Here is a 12900-nt window from a genome sequence, read left to right as displayed (position 1 = left end):
TGAATGCTGAATGCTGGTGAAGAAAACAGCAAACATCTCAGCCAGTTGATAAGTAGGGAGACTTTCACAGCGGCACCCAGGAAAGAGTCTGTCGTGGGCCTGACCTGGGCTTGTGCTCCAGGAGACACTTCCCTCTCTTCATTGGTCATGTCCCGAGGCAGAAATCCCCAGCTTTTCATCCTGTCCCTTGGGGCTAGCTTCAGTCTGCACTGTCTAAAGAGAGATCTGGCTGCAACGTGGTCATCTGAAGGTAGATACGCCTGGACAGATCTGGTCCAACACGGCGGGAGGTAGATGTCACGCCTTCCCCACGGCGCACCTGTATGTCTGCAAGCAGATTCTGGCGTTCTTGCTCTGAAAAGCACCGCCTATAAGCCTGAAAGTGGAAAATGATCTCTTAATACCACACCATCCACATTCATCCCTCATCGAGGAACAAGGGTGTGGTGAGCTTGGGTTGGGGGATGAGAATTGTCCCCCGACCCTGGGTCAATGTTAACTCAGGTCTCAGCAGACCTGCACTGTTGACCTACAAGGCAATCTTGGGCCCTCACCCATGCTGTCCGTGAAAACCATTTGGGAGTCCCCTAGCCACAGGGCGTGGGGTGGTGGACCCTGGAGCAGCATACCTGGACCAGGAGCTGTGGGGAGGGATAGGCGGCCACAACAGCACTAGCCATTTCCAGGCTGACTCGGTTCAGCTGCTGAATCTGCCTCCGCCAGACCTGAGCAAGGCCCCTGCCAGCACGGTCCACCTTCGCCCCTCCAGCCCAGTCGCTCTCCAGGCAGAAGGAGAAATTAGTTTGATCTCGGAGTTTCCTGCAAACAGCAGGGATGAAGAGATTTGGTTACTTTCCTGTACCTGTCCCCTAACTGGGATCTTAAACTCCTCCCTCCAGTGACCTTGAAAGAGGTGGGCACAAGGTTATGTCTTGCTCACTTTGATCCCAAGCAATGCTAGTTACTGATTCCCTTAAAAACAACATCTAGTCCTTTTCATTAAAAGGGAAGGTACCAGGAAAGTGCCAGAATCTTTAGTTTATGTTGAGATTGGGTTGCACTGACTGGAGAGGCAGTGCACATGGTCAAACACCAGGGACTGGGTGTCAGGCACTGCACAGTCTAGTTCTGGCTCTTCTAACTTGCTGGGAGCTTGGCTAAGTCAGTCTCTTCAGGCCTCAGTTCCCTCGGGTAGAAAACGAGGGACTTGGATTAGATGGCCTCTGAGGTCTCATTTAAATTCTGACTAGGAACACTCCTTGAGCTAAGTAGGCTAAAACTGTTCCTTTTATGAGAGGCTATCACATTGTGACCCGACCTGCAATGAATCCTGGTAACTTTGCCTACTGGTCAACCTGGGCCAACCGGCAGCACACAAACACACAGGCTAAAGCAGAACACCTGAAAGGGACTGGGCCTGAGGGCTCTTCCCCAGAATCCCCCTTGTGAGGTCAGCTCCTGCTTCGAGCTTGAGACAATGGACTGAGTTTGGGGGGAAGGGACATCTTTGGGGACCAGAACGACTGTAAAGGACCAGAGCCAGCAGTGGGCTGGGATTGGCCTGGGCACTTACTTGAAGGGCGCCTCAGCCACGGCCTTCGTGAACGAGCACGCGAAGTCGGCCAGCTCTTTCCAGCTCTGCACAACTCGAGCCTGGGCGTGTGTGTGCAGCTGCAGGTCCACCAACGCCTAAAACCCAAAGGCCTCGGACTGGAAGGGCGGCGAGACTAGCCTGAAGTTTTTCTTCCCTCTATGTTCCCTGAGGCTTCTCTCCTCCCTGATCCCAACCCCTTGGCTCCTGTTTAGCCCATCCTCTCCTACTTAGTCCCAAGGCAGAGAGTCCTGGCCAGCAGGCATGTCACTCTTTCTCAATAGCAAATCGGGTTAGTAAAATGGGTGCCCAGCCCGACTCAGGCAACAGGACGCTCTTACCTCCTCCATGTCCACCCTGGACACCACGGGCCCTGTGCTGGCCTCCGGTGGTCTATGTTTCTTCTTCTCCTTGGCCTGTTCTCCGTTTGCCACTCCCTGTTTCCTTCTCCTTGGAGGATTTGGAGCACTAAAGCAGGGGAGGAAGTCAAAGAAGGGAAGCAAGCACCTTCAGGCTGAGCTGAGGCAGAAGAGGTACAAGAAGACTGGACCAGAGCATCCCACAGGGCTCGGCAGGAATGCTACCCGGCAGAAGGATCTAGATTTGGGATGAATAACTTCACCCCTGTTGGCCCAAGAGCTGCCCCTTTTGATGCTAAGTCTTGACAAATCCAAACCTGAAGCATCTCTCCTGATCCACAATCACCAGTGACAGAGCTTTTCCCGCTGTTCTTGCCGTGATGTCTGTTACAAAGCTCCGAAGTGTTTCCTTCCCTCTCTCAGTGCTGCCTAGACCTCCCTGCATAAAGGGGCAGGAGCTGCATTAGTGTTTGCTCCCTAGAGTCAGCCCTCCGTCCCATGCCTCAGCGCCCACCCCTCCGGCTCTGCCCACCTGCTTGAAGTTGTGGATCATGGAGACAAACGCCTCTGCCGGAAGCAGCACCAGGACCACCGGCTCCTCCACCCAGGCTTCCTCTCCATCCTGCCAAAGCACCCGGGACCCAGCAGAGGGAGGCAAGTCAGCAGGTGCTCAGCACCTGCGAGAGAGACCCAGGCCTTCTAGAGCAGCGGTCGCCAACCTTTCGGACCTCATGGACCACCAGTGGTCTGCAGACCACCGGTTGGCGATCGCTGTTCTAGAGGAAGGAACTCACCCCCATCAGCCAAGCCCATTTTGTTTTATTCGTTTTCTTCTGGAATTAAGTCATGGTGGCAAGAACCAATAACCATGATCCTGTCCCTCCCCAGTCCTCAACTGTTCAGCATCTCAAAGGCAGTAGATAAGAAAGGAGCCCGGGCGGTGTGGCTCAGTGGTTGAGCACCATCCCATGCACCAAGAGCTCACTGGATGGGTTCCCTGTCAGGGCACATGCCCAGATTGTGGGCTCGATCCCCAGTAGGAGGTGTGCAGGAGGCAGCCAATTGATGTTGATGTTTCTCTCTCATCCTTGTTTCTATCTCTCCCACTCTCTAAAATCAATTTTTTTTAAAAAAAAGAAAGTTATATTTACAAGTTGAAATGGGCTGAGAAAATTATGAGATCCAAACACGAGAGCAAAAATATGATGTTTCATCTACAGACTCTTGAAAATGCGGGGTCGAGTATTTTGGATTCGCAGATAAGAGGAGTGGAAGGTACAGGAGGTATAGTAACCTGGGTGCCCAGGCCAGGAAGGAGGATGTACTATGTGCCTACTATGTGCTCGGTGCTTGGTTATCTCATTTAGTCCCTACAACAAGGGTTGGGGGGGGACTGAAAGGGACGTAACAGTATCCTCATTTTATACACGAAGCACACAGTGATGAAATTACTTGCCCGGGGTCATAGCAATAAAGCCACGAGGCTGCAATTCAAACACAAGCCCGCCTATTCTCAAAGCCCCGTTAGAGGGGATTAGGAATCCTGTGTGGATTACCTTCCCTCTGCCCCACAGATCACTCTCCTCCCTTCCCCACTCTGCTCTCTGCCCAAGCAGGGTGATCTCTACAGACCACGTCACAAAGTCCACATGCCCTCTGGCTGCTGGCCCTGGAGATTAGAGGGAGGGAGGAGAGTAAACGCAGGGTATCTCTTTCCCTGGCTCCCTCCCAAGAGGATCACCTAGCATTTGCTACACTCCTCTACGGGAGGTCAAGGTTCTTTCAAGGTGGTCTTCTCTACATTTCTCTCCTGGATTCCAGGAAACACGTTCTCCCCTCCTCCCTTCAGGCCTATGCATGATAACAGCTATGATAACCTGGTGGTACCCAACCAGGGTGATTTTCCTCAAAGAAACATTTGCAACATCTGGAGACATTTTCAATTGTCACAACAGGGGAAGGGGCTACTGGCATCTAGTGAGTAAATGGCAGGGATGCTGCTAAATGCTCTACAATGCACAGGACAGCCCAGCACAACAGAATGATCTGAAATGACAACAGTACCCGAGCTGGATAATCAATACTGTTATCACCCCGAAGTACTGCACTGTCCTTTGCAGTTTCCTTGTACCCCACCCACGCCTTGGAAAATAGTTCCTTTATTAAATCCTCCTCAATTTATCCGAAGTTGAGTGTACCATCTGTTTTCCCACTGGGGCCTTGACTGATATAAGAGGGAGGAAGGAAGACATAGCAGAAACCCTACCGCAGCCGGCCCGGCCCTCCTCCTCCAGGCGATGCTGCGTGGCACGGCCTGCGCCTCAATCACACAGCAGCACTCCATGGACTGCAGCGCTCCCAGGAGCTGGCCCCCGCCTTCCATCTGTAAAAGCACTGCAACAGACGGAAAGGGCTGTCAGGGGGTGGCCCGAAAAGCAGAAAACCCAGCACAGGGTGAAGACAGATGCTAGGAGGACCTGGATCCAGCGCCACGGCGATGTGCTTTAAGTACTCCTCTGGCCTCTGGGCTTTTGGTCTGTTCGCCGGTGCTGCCTTTTTGTCCCTTGGCGGTCGTGTCAGGGTGCTTTCCTTCCGGCTTGCTCGTCCCTGTGAGCCTCTCCCCTGGACCTGACTGTGCTTGGTTCTCTTCGGAGGTGGGCGGGCCTCGGCATTTGTTTTGGTTACTGACAAGCTGAAGCTCCGGAGAGGGCAGGTCGCTTGGGAGGCTGGAACCTGATGGTATGGACTGTCTCCCGTAGAGTCCTTGTTATTCAATGTACACCTTTCTGAGGGGTCTTGGAGGGGAACATCACAGATCTTTGGAAAGGGCTGTTTTTCCCCGTCATGTGATGCTCCTTCGGTATTCTGATGATCCAAAACGCTTTTAACTGGGGACTTAGAATCCTCAGGGCTCAGCTGCTTGTGGGTCAAAAACTTACATGTAAGTCTCTCAGCCAGGGGAATGAGTTCCTCCTCATCCTCACTTCCACTGCTCAGCTCCCTGACCGGCTGCGTTGGTGTGATGGTTTCAGCTGTGTCTGGGACGGGTGGTGGATCTTTCCACCTTGGTGATGGAGGACAGGAGGCCTCAGAATCTGAGGTGGGAACCACTACGATCTTCTCCTCCCTCTGAGGCTGCCTCCTCTTTGTCGAACATGGTTCCTTCTTCAGAAAGGTAAACACTGGCAACTCCTCAGCATCACTGGAAGAGTCCAGGGAGAGTGATGACTTCTTTAGAGCCATTAATACGTGCTATCAAATTAATTCTCTAAAAGACAAAGAAAGATGAGACAGACTGTGGCATTCAATTCAGTCCACTAGATGTGTTCTGTGGCCAAGCTTTATGGAGATAAATATGATATAGAGAAACAGAGAAATAGGGTATGTCCTCAACACATTCAACCTGGAACTCTGAGAGCTACACCTTCAGTCTAACAGGAACCCTCCTCAAATCCTTTCTGGGTTAAGGTGAGATATAAATGAAGTGGAGGTTTCTAATACAAAATGTTAAGGGGGTAGTAACAAGATTCACACACCTCTCCCACATTGATCTTTACATTTGAAATGGAGTTGACAAAAGTCATCCTTTTTAAAAAAAGATATTAACATCATGAAATTCATCCTTTTAAAGTGCATAGTTCAGTGGTTCTTTGTATATTCACAAAGGTTGTGAAACCATCATTACTATCTAATTCCAGAATGTCTTCATCACCCCCAAAAGAAACCCCATAGCCATTGAGAAGTCACTGTCTATTTCCTTCCCCCCAGCCCTTAGCAACCACAAATCTACTTTTTCCTGTTCTAGATATTTCATATCAATGAAATATACAATATGTGTCTTTTGTGACCAGTTTCTTTCGCTTAGCATCCAAGGTTTACTTTTGTTACATTTGGTTTGTTTCCATTTGGGGGCTATTATGAATAATGCTGCCATTGCACATTCATGCACAAGTGTTTATGTGGATGTGTTTTCAATTCTCTCGCTAGGTATGCAGTCGCTGGGTCTGTGCGAGAGTCATTCTTTGAACAAATTTTTGTAACACTGGAGGGATGAGCCGGGGATAAACCTTGTAACCTTCCTGGGCCTCGCGTTCTTCTTAGTAAAACAGGGATAATGACAACACCTACTTTATAAGGTTGTGAGAAGTAAGAGAAACCATGCATCTTCTACAGCGCTTACGCCAGTACCTGGCACACAGTAAGAGCTCCGGAAAGGAAGCTCAAGGACTAGAGGGGGGCCTCATCCCGGTCCCCTCGCAGAGCCTCCAGAGACTCCTGCAAAATGAGGGAGTGGGACAGGCGGGCCCCGCAGAGCCTGCTCCTCTGCCAGGCGGCTCCTCAGTTCATCCACACCGCGCGCAGCGGCGCAGGACGCCCAGGCCAAGTCCCTGTGGAGCAGTGCTCAGGAGGGGAGCCCAGCCCAGGCCACCCCAGCCCACCCCAGCCCTCTCCAGCCCACCACGTCCGCACCCGCTTCCGCACCCGCACTGCACGCACTAGCTCACCGGCAACTTCTCCCGCTTCTCTTTGAATTGCCACGCGGGACCCGGAAGCAAATCCCCCGATAGCGGAAGCAGAAGCTTTGTGAGACCGGAAGCGAGTGTACGGCAAACATGGCGTCGGCGGTGCTGGCGCTGACGACGCGGGCCGCTGGTAAAGGGACGCGTGGCCGTTCCGGGGGGAGGCGTGGAGGAGGAGCGGAGACCTTGCAGGGAGCCTTGGGGGCGGGGGTGCAGGCCGCTCCCTGCGGAGGACCCTGGGTGCGGGGCGTGGGGGGTGGGGGGGAGTGTGCGGGGCCACGAGGTTTGAAGGGCGGCTGTCGCTGATCACGTGACAAGCCAGGGCGCCGAGCTGTGGGTGGTGGTTCGAGGAACACGTGTCCTTCCTCTGCCTGGAGTGGAAATACAGCTTCCCTAGCGATGGGTGGCATGGGCTCCCCGCTTCCCTTCTCTGGTTTTGTTTGGGCGCTTTCGTCTACATAAATGGGTTACTAACATCGGCACACTGAGCTCAGTCAGTCTGTTGGCTCAACAGATGGAGGTCTTTGTGCCAAACACTGGGGATCTCAGCAGAAAAGAAGACATAGTCTGTATCCCCTGGACCCGTGGTCGGCAAACTGCGGCTCGCGAGCCACATGCGGCTCTTTGGCCCCTTGTGTGTGGCTCTTCCACAAAATACCACGGCCTGGGCGAGTCTATTTTGAAGAAGTGGCGTTAGAAGAAGTTTAAGTTTAAAATATTTGGCTCTCAATCGTTGTACTGTTGATATTTGGCTCTGTTGACTATTGAGTTTGCTGACCACTGCCCTGGACGATTCTTTTTAGTGAATAAGCCAATAAATGAGCACAAATGAAATGTAAATAGTAACAAGTGCTGTGAAAGAAAGCAGGTGTGTGTGTGTGTGTAGGTTGCGTGGTCAGGAGAGCCCTCGGAGGAGGTAACATCTAAGTTGAGACCTGATGTTAAGAAGGATGACAGGAAGCTCAGCTCTGTAAGAGTGAAGGGCAAAAGAGTGACCTGGCTCAATTTTAAACTTTGAGAAGCAAACCCTTGTTCTTATGTGAATCTGGAAGGTAGGGGTGGAAGTCAGGAACCCAGGCTTCCTGAGAGATGAGAGATGATTTAGGTGAGATGTTAGTGTCAGTGAACTTGGAGGCACAGGGATGGATTTGAAGTCTGTTTTGGAGGTAGAACCCATTGAGCTTGCTGGTGAACTGGAGATTGAGGTGAGCAGAGGGAAGGGATTTGCGATGACTCCTTGATTTCTGCCTGAGCAACTGCATAGGTGGTAGCATCACTTACTTTGAAAAGAAGGCTGAGGAGTAGAGTGAAGGGCAAAGATTTGTGAGTGAGATAATGTAGGTAAAGCAAAAGCCCAGTTCCTGAGCTTAATACGTGAGTAAGTGAACAAATGAATCGGTATTTAAATGGAGGTAGACTGTGGTGCTGGACATGTGTTTAATGTGTTGTCTATCTAAGTCCTTATCTCTGGTGTGTTGCCCCAGCTAGTCTCAGTTCTCATTAAAACTTCAGAAACTTAGTCTTTAGGAACTCTGAACTTACAGGCTCCAGAGACCCACAAGATCTCTTATACCTGTCATGTCCCTGGTTAACCATGACTGTGTCTGGAGACCTGAATGCAAGGACTGCCAGCCCTGAGCTTGTCATATAGCAAGTGGCTTACATCTCGGTTAGTATGAATTTTAGTTCACTTTCCTTTTTAAAACAAATGCCACTGAGCACCTTAGAATGGGTATAGAGAGGTCAGATTAGCAGGGCAGAGTGTCAGCCCTCTTGGTTGGACCTGCGCCTGGTGGGCTTGCTGAAGAAAGGGTCCAGCCTTCTGGATGCCCGGGATCCTGTGGGAGCCATCCTTAGATGGCTCTCTTGTTGTTTACAAGTATTTGGTGTGCAGTGGATGGGTGGCTGGCTAAGGAAGTGGTGGGTGTCTCTCTGGGTGTCCTGTTGCTGGGCTCTGTGGTCTGGCCCCTCCACAGTGCTTGAGGGCGTGATGGTGAGTGAGGCTGAAATAGGCAGCTCTGTGGTGTCCTCTTGCTGACTTCTATTTCTGCAGTGTTTGTTTCTCCTCAACAGGGCTGAATGTGTCAAGACCCAGGGCACATGGTGTTTTGGGTTTTTTTTCCCCATTAATATTTTATGCCCCATCCCTCATCCCCTGGCCACACACACACACATCCCATGCAGTGCTTACACTCTGGACAATACAAGGAATGACTTGTCTCCTACCATGGGAGAAGGCCAAAGGCTTGAGACACTCCCTGAAAACCAACACAGTCAAGTGGCATTTCTGCTCGCCTATCTCCTCACCTCCCCTGCCACTGCCTCCTACCACCCCTCAAACTAGCAAATGGCTACTGGGGCAGAGAAACAGAGTGTCTGAACAGCATTTCTGTTCTCTCTGCAGCTACAGCCCTGCTGAGGCCTCCTCAGGTTGCAGCTCTTGCCGTCAGATATGCATCCAAGAAGACAGGTGGCAGCTCCAAAAACCTCGGTGGAAAGTCACGAGGCAAAAGCTATGGCATCAAGAAATATGAGGGTGAGGTTGTGCCTTGGCTTTCATTTCCCACTGCACCTATCTTGTGCCCCAGCCTTCCTTTGAAGAGCAGGAGAGCCTGGCCTACTGCTCTCCACTTAGCTCACCAGAGCATTTGGCTCCAGATTAGAGTCAGATAAAGCCTGAGGCGGGGTGGGGGCCTTGAGGAAGAGCAGATAGTGTTAACCTTGGGCATGCGACTCAGGGGAGGAGGCTGCTGGGTGGGAGACAGGGAGCTGCTCATGCTGGACCACCTGGGAATTGGTTTTATCCAGGTGCAGGCTCAGAGGTTGGTGTGCAGCCTTTGGGTCAGGACTGTGTGGGCCATCATGTTTTCTCAGCAGTTTGCTGTGCTGCTCCATAGTCAGTGCACTTGTGGACTTCTCTTCTAGGTCACTATGTTCATGCCGGCAACATCCTTGGGACTCAGCGCCACTTTCGCTGGCACCCAGGCGCCCATGTGAGTTGTTTTGTGCCCTCTCCCATTTCTTTTCTGGGACCACCTCTCCATGCTCCTACGCACAGTAATCCTATATAATAAAGAGGTAATATACAAATTGACCAACACTCCAACACACAAGATGGCCACCCCCATGTGTATGCAAGATAGCCGCTGCAAGATGGCCAGTAGGGGAGGGAAGTTGTGGGCAATCAGGCCTGCAGGGGAGGGCAGTTAGGGGCAACCAAGCCAGCAGGGGAGGGCAGTTAGGGGCAACCAAGCCAGCAGGGGAGGGCAGTTAGGGGTGACCAGACTGGCAGGGGAAGGCAGTTGGGGGCAACCAGACCAGCTGGGGAGGGCAGTTAGGGGTGACCAGGCCAGCAGAGGAGGGCAGTTTAGGGCAATCGGGCCGGCAGGGGAGCAGTTAGGTGTCAATCAGGCTGGTAGGGGAGTGGTTAGGGGGTGATCAGGCTAGCAGGCAGAAGCAGTTAGGGGCAATCAGGCAGGCAGGCAGGCAGGCAAACAGTTGGGAGCCAGCAGTCCTGGATTGTGAGAGGGCAGTCAGACATCCCTCGAAGGTTATACATGGTAAGCACTATATGAAGTATTACCTAATATCATTATGTTTCATTAGCATATACATTGTCCATATAGCTTTGGTCTGTTGTTTCGTTAAAGTCTACACTTGACAGGTCACTGTATAAATGAAAATGTGGGTCAGACTAGTGTTTCGTATGACAACTTTTTGAAGTCTACGTGAAACAGGTTCCCAGGGGCAGAGAGTAGGGGCATTTCCTGGGCCTTTTCAGATCTGGCCAGTGTGGCTTCTAGCCAACTGCGCAGACATGAGTAGCTCCTGGGGTCCCTTTCCCACCTGCCTGGCTTTCCCTGTAGCTGAGCAGGTCTGTGTGTTGCAGGTGGGGCTGGGGAAGAGGAGGTGTCTGTATGCCCTGGAGGAGGGGATCGTCCGCTACACGAAGGATGTCTACGTGCCCAACCCCAACAACTCGGAGGCTGTGGATCTGGTCACCAGGCTGCCCAAGGGCGCTGTGCTCTATAAGACTTTTGTCCACGTGGTTCCTGCCAAGCCTGAGGGCACCTTCAAACTGGTGGCTATGCTTTGAGCTCCTGGTCAAGGCTGTTGGACTGAGACTGGAGCCAAGTGACAGGAGTGGGTGGTACCGAAGTCAAGGGTTGGGGTGACAACAAGGCTTCCTGGGGAAGAAGTCTGTGAAGTGACTTTGGAGACCTGACCTTGGGGCAAGAATAAAGTTAGTTGGAGTCGAGTCTGTATTTGGGGACAACCTGGATGGAGCTGCTTATTGATCTGTTGGTCTTTCTGCATGTTGTGTAGTGCACACCAAGGGGGAACCCCTGGCAGGAAAGAGGAGCTTGAGCGAATGCCGAGCGGGGACTTGCTTTGATGAGGGGATTGTTTTAGGCCATCCCCAGAGGGGAGGGAAGAGGAGAGCTTGTGCTTGAGGATGTCACTGCTTCCCGCCTGGATCCCACAGAAGCTGGGCTGGGCCCTGGGAAGAGCAGGTGGGGGGGCCAGCAGAGGAAGCACTCCAGAAATGGCCCCAGGACTCTTGGCACCTTTGCACTGCCTGGACCTCAGTGAGGATCCCGTGGTGCTGAAGCAGGGAGGGGAGCCGAGCCGTCCTGGGGATGAAGGACGACTCAGAGTGAAGCTCAGGACTTAGATTTGGTTTCTGTTGAACCTCACAGCCAGCCAGAGGGGAGCTCCAACTCGCCCAGATTTCTGCACTTGGCATTCCCAGATTCCCTCCCAGCCCGACTCTGCCCCACTCCACTTCCCATTGACCCAGGTAACTGGGCTCTGAATGCCAATTGGCTATCCTCTGGTCTTGACTCCACCACGAATGGAACCTAGCTGGCCGTGGTTGCCTGGAAACGGGGCATGCAGGCCACAATACAAAAGCCCTGGCTCTCCCTCCAAAGGAATTGTGCAGCACCCGGGGCCCAGACTTCCCCAACCAGCCCCCACCCCACCACTATCCCACTGCCTGACCAGAATCCTGATCTTGACCCCAGGGAAGGATTTCAAAGAAGACTCAACAAGCCCAAGCCCCTAGACAGCTAACCCTACAGAAAGATGGGGTGAGAAACACTGTCGGCAGAGAAGCTGCACTCGGCACCCCTCAGTGATGTGGATTGGGGGGAGGATAGGAGAGGAGGGCCTTCACCCCCAAGCCTGTCCTCTGAACCTGTCAGGAATCAGAGAGGAGCCTGGTCCTTGGTCTGCAGTGATTCTAACTCATGGGGCCAAGACTTGCCTCCAGAGCAATGAGGGCGAGGCTGGACTTGTACTTCACACAGGTGTGCAAATTAGAATCACCTGTGGGAGCTTTGAACCCAGACTTCGTCGTCATCGTTGTGTTCCCACGTGAGGCCAATTAATTCAGAGCCTTTGGTGAGGCTCATGATCCACTGGACCAGTGGTCGGCAAACTCATTAGTCAACAGAGCCAAATATCAACAGTGCAACGATTGAAATTTCTTTGGAGAGCCAAATTTTTTTAAACTTAAACTTCTAACGCCACTTCTTCAAAATAGACTCGCCCAGGCCGTGGTATTTTGTAGAAGAGCCACACTCAAGGGGCCAAAGAGCCGCGTGTGGCTCGCGAGCCGCAGTTTGCCGACCACGGCACTGGACTAAAAGTGCAAAGGCAAAATGTTCAGCAGGTGACAGTAATGAGTAACAAGGACCTGGTGTGACAGAGTGGCAGGGACTGAACCAAGAGCACCGGTCCGACCCAAGCTCAAACAGAAGACTGAAGACGTATACTAGCCTGACAGTAGCATAGCCACAGCCCAGGCCAAACTCGCAGGCTGGTCTGAGTCCTTAGCAAGCAGTCTAAATGTTCTGATCTTGACTACCTGGATCGAATGTGCTGAACTCAGTTTTTCTTTTTATTTACCTAAGATTTGATGTTAAAAATATTCTAGAGAACGAGAGTAGAGCTTCTCGATGTTCACTAAAGTAGGGGCCAGAAGAAAACAGTTATCTTAGCCACTGAACCCAAACACTATTTTCTTAAGAGTTCTTGCTCTTCGGTCTCCGCCCTGAGCAGAATGTAGTGACAGAGTGACAGGGAGGCCTGCTCCATCTGAAACCTGCTGCCACCACCTAATAGTTGTGACTGTGGGCTCATCATTTCAGTTTCCTGATGTGCTAAATGAAGGTAATAAAAGTCTGCCTCAAAGGATTCTGAGGAGTAAATGAGATTGCACGCAGGAGTCAGCACAGTGGCTAAACAAATGGAAAACCCCAACGCCCTTATTGGTGGTCAGGGGTGCCCTCTCCTGGCCACTAGGCAAACTTCACATGTGGCAGCCAGGGCAGGAACTGAGCCCGATGTTCCCAGGCTGAGCTGACCAGGCCAGCGTGACTGGCTGACCAAGGCCAAGAACCCTTCACCCTCACCCCCCCGTGAA

At 52.1% G+C, this 12900-nt stretch overlaps 2 protein-coding genes across 2 annotated transcripts; one reads left to right on the top strand and one right to left on the bottom strand.

Moving 5' to 3' along the window:
* Window positions 1–33: 33 nt before the first annotated feature.
* On the bottom strand, window positions 34–6492 carry EME1 (essential meiotic structure-specific endonuclease 1). The gene is made up of 9 exons (XM_079797897.1): window positions 6456–6492; window positions 4428–5218; window positions 4217–4344; window positions 2483–2572; window positions 2268–2389; window positions 1933–2059; window positions 1574–1689; window positions 630–819; window positions 34–376 (listed from the first exon to the last, which is right to left on the bottom strand). The coding sequence occupies exons 2-9, from the start codon at window positions 5191–5193 to the stop codon at window positions 200–202; spliced, it is 1716 nt and encodes a 571-aa protein (XP_079654023.1). The 5' UTR covers window positions 5194–5218; window positions 6456–6492; the 3' UTR covers window positions 34–199.
* A 50-nt stretch (window positions 6493–6542) lies between these two features.
* MRPL27 (mitochondrial ribosomal protein L27) lies at window positions 6543–10735 on the top strand. Its single transcript, XM_079797479.1, has 4 exons — window positions 6543–6603; window positions 8875–9006; window positions 9396–9463; window positions 10360–10735. Exons 1-4 carry the CDS (start codon window positions 6564–6566, stop codon window positions 10564–10566), a joined length of 447 nt encoding a protein of 148 aa, XP_079653605.1. The 5' UTR covers window positions 6543–6563; the 3' UTR covers window positions 10567–10735.
* The last annotated feature ends 2165 nt before the right edge of the window (window positions 10736–12900 follow it).

The sequence above is a fragment of the Cnephaeus nilssonii genome (genome assembly GCF_951640355.1).
Source record: "Cnephaeus nilssonii genome assembly, chromosome: 19".
Classification (NCBI taxonomy): domain Eukaryota; kingdom Metazoa; phylum Chordata; class Mammalia; order Chiroptera; family Vespertilionidae; genus Cnephaeus; species Cnephaeus nilssonii.
This window is presented reverse-complemented; position numbering and strand designations above follow the sequence as displayed.

What these genes read in the sequence shown, in the direction of transcription:
- MRPL27 (XM_079797479.1), top strand. Translation starts at nt 6,564, where the DNA reads ATGGCGTCGGCGGTGCTGGCGCTGACGACGCGGGCCGCTG. An exon ending in TGGCATCAAGAAATATGAGG is followed by an intron (nt 9,007 to 9,395) that starts GTGAGGTTGTGC and finishes CTTCTCTTCTAG; the next exon opens with GTCACTATGTTCATGCCGGC. An exon ending in GCTGGCACCCAGGCGCCCAT is followed by an intron (nt 9,464 to 10,359) that starts GTGAGTTGTTTT and finishes TGTGTGTTGCAG; the next exon opens with GTGGGGCTGGGGAAGAGGAG.
- EME1 (XM_079797897.1), bottom strand. Translation starts at nt 5,193, where the DNA reads ATGGCTCTAAAGAAGTCATCACTCTCCCTGGACTCTTCCAGTGATGCT. An exon ending in CGCCGTGGCGCTGGATCCAG is followed by an intron (nt 4,345 to 4,427) that starts GTCCTCCTAGCA and finishes CGTCTGTTGCAG; the next exon opens with TGCTTTTACAGATGGAAGGC. An exon ending in CCAGGGTGGACATGGAGGAG is followed by an intron (nt 1,690 to 1,932) that starts GTAAGAGCGTCC and finishes TTTGGGTTTTAG; the next exon opens with GCGTTGGTGGACCTGCAGCT.